Source organism: Rhipicephalus microplus, chromosome 6 (assembly GCF_043290135.1).
Source record: "Rhipicephalus microplus isolate Deutch F79 chromosome 6, USDA_Rmic, whole genome shotgun sequence".
In the NCBI taxonomy this organism is placed as follows: Eukaryota; Metazoa; Arthropoda; class Arachnida; order Ixodida; family Ixodidae; genus Rhipicephalus; species Rhipicephalus microplus.
In genome coordinates this window covers 97,050,644-97,067,103 of record NC_134705.1, presented here as the reverse complement: position 1 = coordinate 97,067,103, position 16,460 = coordinate 97,050,644, and the positions used below count along the sequence as shown (strand labels likewise).

The following is a 16,460-nucleotide window of genomic DNA, read 5'->3' as shown; positions in this document are numbered from 1 at the left end:
CTGACACGGTTTTGACAATTTTTAAAACACATTTGGCCGGTATACGAAGTTCCAAGGGCCATTTTGAGACCAATTTGAGCTATCTGCGTAAACTGTGTAATTTATTACAACGCTTTAAAGCTGCGAATCGCTTCAGATCGCTGCAGATCGCAGCGACTCGGCCAAACGTGTTTTCAACCCCCCACACAGCAAGCGACATGCTCTGCCCCATTGACATCATCAGTTCTAGCAGATCCGATTGGTTGTGCAACGTGCAGTACAAACTGTCGGTATCGGATTGGTGGCGGTATTTACGCGTATGCGGTCTCACGCCACATCGTGACGTAGGCGCCGTGAACGCGGAGCTTAGCCCCGAGCGCTCAAAATATGAGTTGAGGGCAGTTGAGTGTGATAAGTGGAGCGGAGGAGGTGGGTACTCTTTTTGTACTTGCCGCTCCGTCAATAATGGGTGTTTCAAGCGAACTCTGGTGCCAATGATTTGATCTATGAGTGGCCTAATCAAAAACGAAATGTGTAAAAATCGTTTCAGTGACACTTTATATGGAAATGTAAAAGCAGTTTTTATATACGCGTGGCTACTGATGGCTGCGCTTACGACCATTGGCTGAAGTTTATTTACTTATTTATTTATTTGCAATGCTGCTAACCCCAATGGTAGGGGCTGTAGCAGGGTGGTACAAACATATAACAAGGTTTCTCAATATAGACAGTGAATATACACAATACAAAATTCAAGTAAAAAGACAACGGGAAATGTCAGATATATACAATAGGAAATAGAAAGCAATATAGGCAAGCTTGTCGTAGTATAAAATAGATAAAGGGTTACAATTCAAGCACAGCCTCAAATTCGTCACAATCAGCAACCTCAACAACAAAACAAACAACAAACTACATCTTGATTATCAAGTTCATTGCACTCACTCACAGTTGACCAAACTTTGACTAGTTCCTAAAACTTTTCTGCTTATTTTTTTTTTCACATGGCAACCCCTTGTAGTGGGCCCTCCGAAGCTGCTCTTGCAGTAGGCATTCAGGATAGCTTGAAATGGGCATTGTTTTGCGCACAGACGATTCTTCCCCAGCGGCACAAGTAGTTGGCATGCACACCGAGATGCAAATCGAGGATAGTGATTGAGAAGGCGACGGGAATGCGGCCCGATCACGCAGCCTACTAATCGCTGCCGCCTTTCGAGTGTCGAACGCTATCACTTCGAAAGGGGAGCGCAAGGGTCGTCCAAGTTATTTCTTGTGCTGGACTCTGCCCTTCTGGTATTTCGCGTGGCTTATCGAGAGCCGTAGTGCGTTTGCCAGAGGAGAAGTTACGTCACATGGTACACAGCTGGCGCACTGGAGAAGACTTGCAGGGGTGTGACTACCCGTATTATGCTTTAGGGGCAAGTATATGTCGCATTAAAAAACAGGACTACCTATTTTGCGAGAACGAAGGCCTCTGAGATAAACACACATATCGTGACTTTTCTGTTAGGGGAATGTGCGAATGAGCAGTAGCACCACGAAGAAACAGGAATTGGCGCCATGGGACACGTAGAGCTGATAATGATATTGATGACTTAGATCAATAACTCAAACCACCCCTGGATACTGGGCAATCAAGAAACGAATAAAGTGATGATGATGATGAATAAACTTTATTCTCGTATCCGGCATGTTTGTGGTCCGGTCTAGACCGCACAAGGAGGTACCGGAAGACCTTGTCTCTGTACAGTCTCCCTGGCCTGCTGGATAGCCCATTTTTGATCTTGAACCTCCGAGCTGAGCATCACAAGCCGCCACTGCTCCCGGAGGACCTCAGAAGAACTTGTTGATAAGTTGCGGCATTCCCATAATACATATTTGTAAGACGCCTTTTCTGTTACGCATAGCTTACATTTTTTGTCCCGGTATAAGTGTGGATAGCTCCTGTGGAGGTGCACAGGGTTCGGGTAGCAGTTCGTCTCTAGCTGTCGGTATTCCGATGCTTCCTGCCTGTTTAGACTTGGGTGAGGTACGGGAAAGACGCGCCTTGCTTCTCTGTAGTGTTGCATGTATTCTGCGTAGCTTGTAAATCGGTCTTTGTGTGTTACGTCGGTGGCGCCAGCGATGATCACCGAGTGGTGTGGTCGGGTTGCGCGGCGGGTCGCGACAACTCATGAGCCAGCTCGTTAGGATTGGGTGTATCATTCTCTGTGTGCGCCGGGAACCATGCGAGGTATTTGGGTTCGTCTACTTTGTGTAGTTCTTGGTTATTAAAGAGGATTCTGAGGGCTTGATGTGAAATCCGTCCTTGCGTGAAATTTCTGATTGCTATTTGCGAATCACTCAGTATGAATGAGTGTTTGTTGGAGGTGATAGCCATGGCTATGGCTACCTCCTCAGCCTACTCTATATTGTTTGTTATGACAGAGCACGCAATAATACAAATGCCGGACGTGTCAATCAAGACAGCAGTGTGAGTTTTTTGTTCAGGGTATGGGCTAGCTCCTACAAAAAGCGATTTTCTGTTCGTGACGTGTGCTTTGAGCAGTGCTTTTGCTCGGTGTTGTCTGCGGTCCGTGTTGATTATGGGGTTCATGTTTTTCGGTATCGGGTTAGAGACGATCTTAACTCTGATTGTATTGGGGATGTCACGTTTGACGCCATGTTGCGCATGGTACATGATTCCTAATCTACTCATTATATTTCTTCCCGTTTTAGTTTTAGTGAGCCTTTCAAGCTGGGATATCCGCTGTGCTTCTAACGAGTAAGGTTATCGTTTTTTCTTTAGCACGAAAGTTTTACGCCAAGGTCCACCAAAACATTGATGACGTATTCATGTCAGGGAAATACGTCATAAAAGCGAACGGCAAAGAAGAAAAAACGTGATAAAAAACATGTCCTGTTGCTGGTAGTCAAACCTATGACCTTTTGGTCCACTACGACGGCTGGCTGGCGGGTAACACAATACGCCGCTGCCAAGACCATCAAGCAGGATTCACGAACGTGCATTTCATGTTTCACGGTGCTGTTAATGGCATGGTGGTGTCGGCACCAGAAAAAGAAAGAGACAAGTTATGCGTGACTTCAGCAATCAGCTCAGACAAAGTGTCCTTGCTTCCACCATCCCATTTGACAGGTTTCCAATGGAAGTATAATTCTGTCAACGTTAATGCACATTAAAATACAGCTTTCCTACACTCCCCTGGCAGTCGCACCGAGTTCTGCGCTCACCTTGTTAAAAATCACAGCCGGGCTTGAGGCAAAAAAACGACGAGCATTGCGTTTCTCTACCTGGTTGGGGATGCTTTGAAGGAATGCACACAGAGTACCGGTGCTTACTACGACGGGTTTGTTGCGGCTATCTTAGCGATGTATTCACTATGTACAGTGTCCAGATCACGGGGCCGTGACACTGACGAAGAAAGTGACGGCTTGGCTAAAATAAAGCTGTTAAGTCAGCCTAACTGGCGACCAGTAAATGGAGTGGCAGATTAGAGTGATTCACGCTGGTACTGATAGCGGCGAACAGAGTATAGGGACTGAGGTTAGGTCCTCTATAGCCATGCGTGTGGCTGCAAGCGAAAACAGAGGGAACCTGTTCAGGCTGACGGCAGGAGCAGAAGTGAGCTTTATTTTCTTTGAACCGCGGAGCACGCCGCACGAGGAACAGAAAGCGCAGGGTCGTAAACATGTGCCTGAGCGGGCAAAATGAAAAAACTCCCAAGCATTTCCCCGAGGGTGAACATGGTTAAGTGCGAATACACGGGTTATGCTATGAGGGGTATTTATTAATTCGCACTATTATACTGATTAATCACACTATGGTGCCTTTATGGTGTAATGGTTCCTGGGAATCGCAATTTGATCACACGGGGGAGTTTACTTTAACTAACTGGCGAGTGCCAACGGATTTTAACTGTACTCCCCCTCACGACCCACAGTCGACGGGAGACTGAGAGAGAAGGCGGGCGCGAGAGAGAGAGGGGTGCGCGCGCAGCTGCAGCGAGCAAGGAGAGCGGAGGAGCGAGCGAAGGGAAAGGGGGTATAAGGCACGACACCGATATCAGCGTCGCGTCCGTGGCTTATTCGGTAGAGCGTCGCGCTGCGGCCCGCCAAGTCCTCTTTCTTTTAAAGATAGAGAGAAGACTGCGGACGCCGCCGACGCCGGTGGATGGTTTGGGGGCGCTTATAAAGTGTATTCACACTTAATAGGCGGCCGTCGATGATGATGGCCGCTAGACAGAGCGTCGGCCGTCGATCAACTGACAACCGGCGAAGTGCGTCGGCATCAATACATGAACCTCCGAATATTCCAGCCTTATCAGTGGGGGTCGCGCAAGCTCTGAATAATCCCTAGTGTTCGTGTGTCATGCGCAATCTTAGCATAACGTTCTACGATAATCGCGCACCTTCTAGAACAATGAGGCACAGTTTGCGCTGAGGCATTTCTGAGATGCTTTGTGGGCGAAAACCAAATGAAATTAGAGTGCGAAAATGAACTCGCGTGGCAATAATAACAGTTGCACCAACGACAATGCCGCAATTATGATCATGGGCGTCAATTATTGGGGCGGAGATCTGCCGCAATGCGTCAATATAGCACATAAAGTGGTGCTATATTCGTTAAACACCCATAGAACTTGTACTAGGGCGCGGAAACTCCCTATACCTTCCATGTATTCACTCTCGCATGCTGATACGCCGTGGCAGCGCCACTTTCACCACTGGCGGTTGCCGAGCGTCCTACTAGAAATAAATCGCGAACAGAAAAAAAAACGTTTTTATGGCGTCATTGGTGAGGTCGCCAAATATAGGGAAATGACGAAAAATTGAGAGGAGGAGGTTTGCCGTGGAAGCCCTTCTTTCCCACTTCGTATACAAGGGGAAGACGCTCGTGCCTCCTTTCAAATTCGCCGACCCTTTGGGTTATGTTGCCATTCATAAAACTTTTCTATAATCCCTTTTTTTTCGCAACTGTAAATTCAAAATAGCTGCAGCTCCATTTAGAAAAAGAAAATGCATGTTTGTCAGAGCTTTGTGCAATGACGAATGTCACTTCTGCTAAGAGTGTGGCTCCAACTACACAGAATAGAGTTTTTTTTCTAAATTTTATGATTAAGATTATCGTTGCTTTTTACCATTTACTAGCAGTGGATGCTGGTAAATGTAAACAACCCCTCCCCCCTCCCAGGCTTTATTAACTGGCTCGCTTGTCCCTGTGCATCACTATTTAATATTTCAGCTGGACATGTTCTGCACTGAAGGCTGGAGACGTTGTGGCACTTTCTGTGCTGCAGTGAAATCAATCTTCTACCTATTCACAAAAAAACATTTTGCTTGTTGTATAAATGCATGTGGAATCAAATATGGAAATAAGAAAAAGACAAGTGTTTTTGTATCTCTTGTGGCAGAACATGTGGTTGAAAAAAGGGCGATACCAATTACAAGCATGGTAATAACAGCAGAGTACACAACCAATCCCCTAAAAAGTCCTGGAATGTGCTGTGACTCAATAATGACAACCTAGAATAATTGTTTGCTATATCCGACTGTTGAAAACAGTACTCATACTGTAATTTTGGTGTCATGGTAGCTAAGCAGGCAAAGTGTTGTGTTGCTAAGCGTAAGGAAATGGGTTTGATTCCTGGTGATGGTGGCTGCATTTCAATGGGGGCAGAGAGCAAGAGCACCAGTGTACTATTGTGAACAGTGTGACAGAACACAAATGACTGAACAGAGAAATGGCTGTCGTTGTACTATGTTTTATTATCACATTGAAATCACATGCAGCTAGTGATACAATTAGCACTAGCAAAGCGGCAATGGCAACGCTTAATAGAACCATGGTGCCCTTTGTTAAAAACAGAGAACATAGCGTGCGCTAGAAGAACAGAATAACTAAGATGGCGCGTGGCACAAGGATCTTGGCGCTTTTTCACTGGAATAAATGGCAGCGTTGAGACGCACTGCTTGATCTCTCCAGGCGTATTCGTGCTAGAAACCTGTTCACCTACGAACGAAGTCTTCGTATTTTACACCATTTTCAGTGTTTCCATCACCTGCTGCCACGAACCACGCAACAGTATGTTTGAGGCTATTTGCCACGCACTTCCGTGTTCCCTGCCATATTTCTCACTATAGTACTTATCTCGGGTTAATGTTAACGTTAAAGTTAAAGAGCACAAGGAGAATAATCTACAATATTCCTTTACAGCGCATTATAAACATACTATGGCTTTTGCGCATAATGTCCCAGATGATATGTTAGTTTACGGGGCTCACATTTGTCCAACTAAGGCTTCATTTATATTTTTACTAGTTCGGCTGCTGAATAGTTCGCAAACAGTACCTAATAAATGTACAAAATTTCCGTGAAACGACTGTCTAGATTAGGCTCCTTGTGACTGTGATCATCCGAACACACCTGATTCTGCTCAAACTAAGAATAGTAGTCCAGCTATTCGAATGACCTAATTGAATGCTTACACACACAACACAAACATATGTAAAACATTAAAAACAAATTCACAGTTTTCACCAAATAATTGTTCACAAGACATCTGCTCTCACAAATACCTGTACTATAAACCCACACAATTACATACCTGCAAGAACTGAGAAGTTAAGATTTTTTTATGTGCGAAATGTTATAGTCTGGACACAAAAAGCATACACATGCACGTCGTCCAGTTCAAATTGACGTCCACATATCAGAAATGAAGGTACCCAAAATTCAAATTAAAACACTCTTACAAGTAGTGTATAGACCTGTGAGCACACGCAAATTAAGCCACCTAGTACTTGCACGTCACCAAAAGATGTACTTGAACCACACAGGTACCTAACTTTTCAAACAGTGCTTGAAAATACGCTCAAAGCGTTCAACAGAAATACCCTCAAAGCGTGCATTTCGATAAAGATAGGAATGAATTATGGCAACTGCGAAATAAAAATAGCTGGAGCTATGTTTAGAAAAAGGGGAATTATAAGACGCATGCTTCCCCGAGTGTTGTGAAAAAGCAAATTTCCCTTCTGCTGAGAGTGTGGCTCTAACTACACAGAATAGCCTTTTTTTCTAAACTTTATGATTAAAGTTCTCACTGATTTTTAACTTCTACCCGCAGTGGATGCTGGTAGATGCAAACGAACTCCCACAGGCTTTTATCACTGGCTCACTTTTCCCTACACATTATTCTTTAAATTTTAGTTGGTGCTGGTAGATGTAAACAAACCGCCACAGGCTTGATTCACTGGCTCGCTGCTCCCTGCACATTTTTCTTAAAATTTTGGTTGGACATCTTCTGCCCTGATGTCTGGAGACTGTAAGGCACTTTCTGTGGCGCAATAAAGTGTAATCAATCCTCTGCACATTCACAAAAAATTTGCTTGTTTTATAAAGACACATGGAATCAAATATGAAAAAAAAATCAGTATTTTTTTATTGCTTCCGGCAAGAAGTGTGGTTGGAAAAAGGGTGATACCGATTACAAGCATAATGGAAATAGTGCAGTACATAACCAAACGCCTAAGTAGTGCTGGAATGTTCCATGACTCATTATTGAAAACCTAGAATAATTGCTTGCTGTATCAGACTCTTTGACAACTGTACTCATGATTGTAACATCGGTGTCTGGGTAGATTAGCAGGCCAAGTGTTGTGCTGCTAAGCACGAGGAAAGTTTTGCTTCTTGTGATGCTGCCTGCATTTCGATGGGGGCAGAGAGCAAGAGCACCAGTGTATTATCGTGAGCAGTATGAGAGAGAACACGAGTGGATAGGAATGGCTGTCGCTGCACTATGCTTCATTGTCACATTAAATTCACAAGTAGCTAGAGATACAATTAGCTGCTGTTTTGTATCAGCACTAGCAAGGCGGCAGTGGCAAGGCTTAGTAGCACCATGATGCTCTTTGTTAAAAACAGAGAACGTAGCGGACGCTAAAAAACAGAAAAACGAGGGATGAAACGTGGCACGAAGATCTTTGCGCTTTTTGACTGGAAAAAATGGCAGCGTTGAGACTCACTGCTTGATCTCTCCAAGTCTATTCGTCCAGAAAACCTATTCATCGACAAACGATGTCTTCGATTTAAACCTTTTCTAACGTTTCCATCAGCTGCTGCCATGAACAATGCAACAGCGTGTTCGAGTCTATTTGCCATGCACTTCCGTATTCCCTGCCATAGTGTTCATAATAGTATTATTTCAGGTTGGTGTTATGGAACACAAGTAGAACAATCCACAATATCTCATAAGAGTATGTAATAAATATGCTATGCCTTTTGCGCATAATGTCAAGGATGATATACATGCTCCTTTACTAGGCTTAGATTTGTCCGACAAAGGCTTCGATTATACTTTACAGGTTCGGATGCTGCATTATTTGCAATCAGAACCTAACGAAACTATAAAGCTTCCATGAAACGATCGTCTAGATTGGGCTCCTCTATGAATGTGATCATCCGAACACACCTGATCCTGTTCTCAAAATAAGGGTAATACTGGCAATTCGAGTAACTCAATTTGATTATTACACACACATCGCCTTTTACCAGAACACAAAGATATGTAAAACATTAAAATCAACTTTACAGTCCTCACGAAATGTGTTCACTAGTCATCTGCTCTCTCAAGGGCCTGTACTGAAACCCCGCACATTTAGGCACCGGCGAGAATCGAGAAGTTATGATTCTTCAGTGTGTGAAATGTTCCAGTCTGAACACAGAACCATACCCATGCATATCGTCCAGTTGCATAACGTCCACGTATAAAAAATTAAGGCTCCCAAGATTCAAATTAAAACACTCCTACAAGTAGTGTACAGACCTGTCAGCATATGCAAATTAAGCCACTTTGTAGGTACACCTAACCAAAAGATGCTCTTGAAGCTCACAGGTAACTAACTGTTCAAACAAACAGTACGTGAGAGATGCAGATAAATCCAGCTTTTATAGTTTGATCAAGAAGAGCACATGACTGAATACCTTCATGGAATAATTAGTAATACAAACAAATTGCATGATGCACAACACATAAAACAGCACCTAAAGCTGCTGCAACCCACTGCAGGTATAGGCCAAAGGACACTATCAGTCCCTCAAAAGCTATGCCATCACAATAGAGGAAAACGAACAGCAAAATAGTTCAGAAACAATAATGCAGGTTGGCATGCACGCCAACCAAATGAAATAACTGAGCGCGACCCAGCTTCTTATATCTCTGATCGAGGGGCGAGGAGGGGAGGAGGCAAGTGCTACAAACTCAAGTCAATCACTTCCCGCTCTTGGCCAGATTAAAAATTCACAGAATAAGAAATAAGAAAACACATATAAGCAAAAGAGAAGTTCTCTACAGTGGTATCAAAAATTTTTATTAGTAAAAACTTGTGAAAGCCAATCGATGCGTATACATTCACACCAACCTCACTCTGTTCAACGGGATATTAGGATGTCCGGCAACGAGCGTGCATGTTCCTTGAAACCAAAACTAGTGCCGAGTTTCCGGGGCCTGCTTGTACTATCAGCGTCAAATGAAATCAGAACAGCGGCAAGCCTTCGTGATGGTATTGTTTGCGCCGTCCACGTATCACTACATACAGGCAGGCATATATTCGCAGAGCTTTGAATAGGAATGGAACATAAAAGTGTACCGCACAACTGTCTCTGAGGGGGAGTACACCTCAGTAGTGCACAGGGATGGGGTAAAGGGAATAAAAGGGATAGGAAGAAAAAGGTAAGAGGAGAATAAAAAAGATAAAAAGAACGATGCGGGCCACGGTACGCTAATATACGCCATCGGTAGCTGTTCATATTTACCTGGTGTCACCGGTCCCGTTAATTTGGGAGGCGATCGCCGGGCTAATTCCAAGGGCCGAAGTATCGGCCCCTCAAACCGCACCACGAAAGCGTGGACAATTTAGAAGTGGTCCTACTTGGCGCGCCAGCGGACGCCGGCTGTGGCCCGAAGAACAAGTCAGAGCCGAGAGTCGATAATTAAAACAAAATTATATCCTCAATTATGGCAGATAAAAACGATACACAAGTATGCACACTTGATAATAGTTGAATACAATATGTCACTAATCAAACAACGTACTACGCAGTACCATCAGCCACACTCGAAACAACGGACACAGACAACAATACGCACTACAATGCAGTCGCATGCATCGAACAACCAAGACACTTAAAGACTAAAGAGTTAGAAAACTTATTAATTCCAAAGTTCTTGGAACAAAAGTCTGGATGATACTCTTCCGAGAATCACTCACTCAAAGTCCAGCGTTGTTGTCGTTCCGCTGCCTCGAAGTTTCTCTTCCAGGAAACCTCGCGTCTTCAATTGGCCGCTCTCCAGGCTCCAAACTTCTTCGCCGGAAACAAGTCGGCTTCACACACGCAGCTGTTGCCACGCGTCTTCGCTCGATAGCGGTAGACACGCACTCTTGCCTGTAGCTCGAGTCTTCACCCCTCAGGTGGAAATTCTCTTCTTCTCCTCCTTTGTTACGGAAGACAAAAGGATTCGCCCACAAGGCGGAACACCCTACGCACTCTGGCGCATACTTTCTTCTTCCCCTGCTTTTTCACTAAGGACAAAACCTTCCCCGACAGACGCGGCGGAATAACCCCACGCACACTGGCGCTAACTTACTTCTTCTTCTGACCTCTGATCTCTGCTGCTCGATTAAATACCTTCCGCGCGAGATTCCAGAAAGTTCTCATCATTTCGTCGGCGCGATACGCAGCGAAGGCTGGGAAAAGCGCAAGACGGTACGAGGGCCGTCCGCGAAAGATGACGCAACCCTGCATCACCACGCCCCTTTCCATCGAGAACTTTGTAGGGCTTGCTCGGCCGCCGATGTGAGGAGGTTCGTCGGCGAACCTACGCTTCCGAGGGGAGAGGGACGTGCGCCCGGGGAGTCTTTGGATGCTTGTTTTCTTTTTTTTATCGTTGACCTCGAGGCGTCCCTCCGGCGCTTCGTCGCGAGAATTCGGCGGCGTGCCCTTTTTGAGCGCTCGTTTTGTGACACCTGGGAATGGTGGGAAGGGACATTGATGATTAATAAGCAGAGGGTTAAGAAAAACTGCCTTCGATTGAATTGACTCGATGATTGTAAAGAATATAAGGGTCCCACAAGGAATCCAACCCAAGATTTCTGCGTGGAAATCTACCACACAGCCCCGCCAGATCTGCTTTAAAGAAAGACCATATACGCAGGCGTATTGCCGGTGAAACGTGTTGCACTGCCTTTATATGCATTACGTACTATCAGCATCAAATGAAACCCTAAGAGCGGCAAGTCTCCGTGATGGTATAGTTCGTACCGTCCACTTATCACCAAGAACAGGCACGCATATATGCGCAGACCTGCGGAACAGGACGCGCGCGCCTGGATGGTGTGCACTATACTATCGCGAAGGCTTGCCGCTGTTTGAGTTTCATTTGACACTAATAGTGCGTACATTACATAATACAGGTGACATGTCCGGTTAGCGTCAGCTATTGTAGTTAAGTGCCATTCACCGAAGTTGGCATACGTAGTATGGAAGACATTCAATGCTTCTTGTTGTCACGAAACTGCCGCCTCAGTTTCACATAGGACCAGCGGCTGTCGCCAGAGGCGCAGCTGCACGTGAGAGGCGACAAGAATGCTGCTTTCGCTATAGTTGTGTGGGGAAGAACCTCTCGGTGTTCTGGAATTTTAAACTTCGTCATGGTTGCCTTACTTTCACGTAATACTTTTAACGCACAACACACGAGTGAGTGCGTCGGAAATGAACACTCGGGTTAAAAGGTAATTCGCTCAAGATGTCCCTTGAGTGCTTTCAGCATCAAGTACACAATTGTTTACGAATTCAAACCCCATAATCATCGTATAAATATTCAGCACGGCGGACTGGGAGGCTCCAGGTCAATTTCAATTTGTGGTGGTGCTGACACCCCCTGTAATGTCGTTTGCGCCGCGTGGCGAGTTCGTTTCGCAAAGAAGCCACGTTTCGGGGGTCACAACTATTGAGCGATAGGTGGCGTTGTGTTTGCGAGCAGTTCAACCTCTCTTTCATCAAACAAGGAAAGCTCATTGAACAGGCACTACCAGCATTGATGTACGCAGATGATATAGTGCTAATGGCCGACAACAAGGAAGATTTGCAGAGATTGGTGGACATCTGCGGTAATGAGGGACATATGTTAGATTTCAGATTCAGTAAGGAAAAATCAGCAGTCATGATTTTTAATGATAACGAAGGTAGTGAGTTTAGAATACAGGAGGTCATGCTAGAGATAACAGATAAATACAAATATCTGGGCGTATGAATAAGCAATGGGACCGAGTATCTGAGGGAACACGAAATATACGTGACGACTAAAGGTAACAGGAATGCAGCAGTGATGAAAAACAGGGCATCGTGGAATTACAATAGGCATGATGTTGTGAGAGGAATATGGAAAGGGGTTATGGTTCCTGTCTCACGTTTGGCAATGCGGTCTTGTGCATGAGATCAAAAGTTCAAGCAAGATAAGAAATTAAGCAACGTGGAATAGGTAGGCTTGCCTTAGGAGCTCACGGGAATAAACCAAATCAGGGAGTACAAGGTGATATGAGATGAACATCATTTGAGGGCAGGGAAGCTAGCAGCAAGATACTATTCGAGAAACGATTGGGAGAAATGGGGGATGAGCGTTGGGCTAGCAAGGTATTCAGCTATTTGTACATGAAGAATGTCGATACAAAATGGAGGAAGCGAACCAGAAAATCGAGTAGTAAATACTTAGAAGACAGCAGGGGGCCAAATCAAAAAGAATTATCGGTTAAAAAAGAAGGTGAAGGAAGCTGAGACCAATATGTGGAGAATCGGAATGATTAAGAAGTCCGCACTAGAGATCTATCGAACTTTTAAGCAGGAAATTGCCAAGGAAAGGATCTATGATAATTCTTGGCGTAGTTCTATACTGTTTGAGGCCAGGACGGGAGTATTACGAACCAAGACATATCAGGCGAAATACGAAAGGGTAGACACGGTATGCAGTGCGTGTGAAGAGGAAGAAGAAACTACCGAACACTTAATACTTCTCTATTTACAAGCGGCTCTTGTAAAGAACCATTTGTAAAGAGACAAGCAAGAAAGGATGTTCTGTAAAGGGCTTTACCCTATATTTCAAGATGATGGCGCAGAGTTTTTCAAAACACCGGGGTTCAGAGACAGGGAGGGCAAAATAGACTGCAAGCGGGTGGAATTAACTAGAAGAAGGTTGTCTGAATGGTGGCTAAAGTCAAAGCACGAGTGAAAATGCAACCCTTCAGTGCAAAGTACCAGTCCTGAACTTTACTATTAAAAAAAGATAAATCTAGTGGTTAGTTCACTAAATATTAAGGCTATGTGGCGTTAGCCACCGCCCGATCTAAAGGGTACAGCCACATCCATCCATCCGTGACCCCCACTATCATCATCATGGTTGTTAGATCAATAGCGCCGGTGGTGAACTCTGGCGGAAGGCAAGCCTTGGTGGCGGAAGAGAGAATTGAGTGAGTCTCCTTTTGGTGTGGGGCGGCAGCGCGGATGGTTGCCTCCAGCAGTGGGCCTGCAATGGAAGGCACCGCGGGCCATCTGCGGTGGACCCACGTGGGGAGTCAGGCGTTAGCGACACCGCCTTGTTTGTCATGTTGTTGAGCGTTGTTTAATATTGTGCAAGTATGTCTTAGCATGTTGATCACAATTGATGTTATAATAATTTGGCTGATGATATCGTCAATCCAAAGTAGTTAAATAAATGTGTTCTTGTTTGGTTCGGTGCGACCACGTCTACTGTGTCTGTTCACTCCAAGAGCGTGGCGCTCGCCGACTCGAGACTCTCACATGACGTAATACTTTCAGCCAAATGAAAGTACGGGGAGATTCTTTAAGGGGTGAAGCTCCTTATGATCCAGGGCAGTTCATCCCTCCGCCCTTGCCAGCACAGCATATTCACACAGACAGACAGACAGACAGACAGACAGACAGACAGACAGACAGACAGACAGACAGACAGACGGAAGGGCGGACGGACGGACGGACGGACAGACGGACAGACAGGCAGACAGGCAGACAGGCAGACAGACAGACAGACAGACAGACAGACAGACAGACATACAGACAGACAGACAGACAGACAGACAGACAAACATACAGACAGACAGACAGACAGACAGACAGACAGACAGATAGATAGACAGACAGACAGATAGATAGATAGATAGATAGATAGATAGATAGATAGATAGATAGATAGATAGATAGATAGATAGATAGATAGATAGATAGATAGATAGATAGATAGACGTCTTTTATTTGCACATCGAGAGATATGCACTAAAGCCACCAGCTCGTATCGCACCACGCAACCGTTTGCAGACGCGAACGATAGCGTCTCTTCTAACCTTTGTGGCGTAGTAGCACAGCGTTGCGGCAGCTTTTGGCAGCGTATTAAAATACCCCAAAGCGGAACAGTGACAAGCAGCATTGAATGGCTCTAATGTTACACAGAGGAAAGGTTTTCGATGCGTAAGCACTAGCATATGACTCGGTTTACGGTACGTTTTGGTTGTATACACCGATATTTCATATTTTGTTGAGTCAAAAAGAGATCACGGTAAGCGACCTTTAAATCTCCCTGCACGAGCAACTAAGGACCATTTAGCTGCAGCGCAGGCAATGACGAATGCTGAGAATCTCTCTAATGTACACAGACAGCGGCCATCACTGTCTTGCGTGAAAAAGTGCAAGCGTGGCCCAGTTGTTGGCAATCCATTTAATTGTTCATAGCGCAACAAAAGAAAAAGACACAAAGTGGAGACACACTTTGAAGGAAGACGCACTGTGTTCGTGTATCCACTATATGTCCTGTTTCTCGTATTCTGCGCCTTAAACTTTGAAATCATTTTGCGTCTTCGCTAGCTCTGAAGATGCAAAAAGCATTGGTGAACGTGGCATAAAAATGATGAAATACAAAACGCAGACGAAAGAGCCGTTTGTAGATTTCCTATAGCACGGCTGACGGTGGTACAATGCGCCACGCTAACCCGCCGGCCCCTTCGGTACTTCGTCGACGTAAAACTTCTTGAACTCCTTGACTCGTTCGAAGGGTCCCCCTTTCAAGCACTCGCCCGTCACGTCCGTCAGCTCCACGTTGAAGAGGAACCAACTGAAGTTGCTTCTCCTGCCGGGCCTGTTCATGATCACCTTCGCCTGGCAAACAAAACGAGATACAGTTTGCAAACATCAGTGACCAGCGTGCAGAGGGAAAGCTTCGGCATGTGGCTAATAAAAGCGTGCTTTATTTAGCAAAGCAGAATTCAAGCTTAGCTAACGGCCTCCTCTCCCTCGTTTCGATCGTTCCTTGCGTTGACGCACAATCACCTTGCTTCACCCTCACCATTTCCCTTTCCTTCACTATCACCCATTACATCATCGCTTCCCTTAGCCTTCCCATACTGGACTTGTGGAATTTGCCGGCAAGTAAGAAGCTGTTCCTTCCGAGAAATTCCTACGAATTTCATTGTGGCTTCGTGCTACAAACAGGGTGGTTGTCTTCTTTTCCTTTCCTTACCCCTCCACCACCTTGCGTGTTTCCGCAGATTCCATTTGAAATACTCGCGTTCGTGTGCATACAGTTGTCGATGAATTTGCCCTCCCACTGTCAATTGATTGCTTCCTGGTTAGCTGAATTGGCAGAGCGACCGCCCCGGAAAAGTGTTAGTCCCGAGTTTAAACCACGGAGCAGGACAAATTTTTCGGCAACTAAGCATGCTTTCTTCCTGTGAAAATTCGTATGGATTTTATTACGGCTTCATGCTAAAAATGGGTGGCTGTCTTCTTTCCCTTTCCTAACTGGACTTATGTGATGCTTTTCCTTTCACTTAACGCCTCCCTCGACTTTGCTTTGCTGCAAGCATCTCTCTCAGTGGACCAAGCTGTTAACAACTTCTTGAATGATGCATGTCTTCTCGCCCTTTCTACTCTGTCACGTGTTTGTAACGGTGAAGAATTTAGGAGTTAGGGAACCCAATAAATACTGAAATTTACACAAAGCACAATTTAATTTTGCTGTAAGACGCACATAAGGGCTATAATTGCACGCAATACTTTCTTACATATATGCACCGATAAATCACAACACCACCACTCTGGTCCCAGTGTCTCCTTCGTGTAACTATCGACTAAAACTTATATATGTTTTTAGTCATCCTGCCCGCTTACCTTCTAAGTGAAAAATCGGAAATCGCACGCTACGAAGTAAAAGCAGCTGAAAACATTACTTAACCATGGTATAAAAATCTACAATCCGATTGCAGTTTTAGGAGAAGAGTGTTTCTTATTTGCGCCTAGTAAAACAGGGGAAAGAAAGAAAATGTGGTGGTGTGAAAAGGAACCATTGAAATAGTACGCCCGCTTGGAAATAAACAAAGTGGCCTTCATCTGTAAGTCATGCTAAACATGGCATTCAGCGCAA

General features: G+C 45.0%; 1 protein-coding gene across 1 annotated transcript in view; it reads right to left on the bottom strand.

The window, feature by feature from the left end:
* Positions 1-14,744: 14,744 nt before the first annotated feature.
* Positions 14,745-16,460, bottom strand: part of LOC142765951 (uncharacterized) — a 71,095-nt gene continuing 69,379 nt past the window's right edge. Inside the window, exon 11 of the mRNA XM_075867755.1 lies at positions 14,745-15,196. Coding sequence (XP_075723870.1) covers positions 15,026-15,196 — 171 coding nt within the window. The 3' untranslated portion in view covers positions 14,745-15,025. The remainder of the gene's footprint in view (positions 15,197-16,460) is intronic.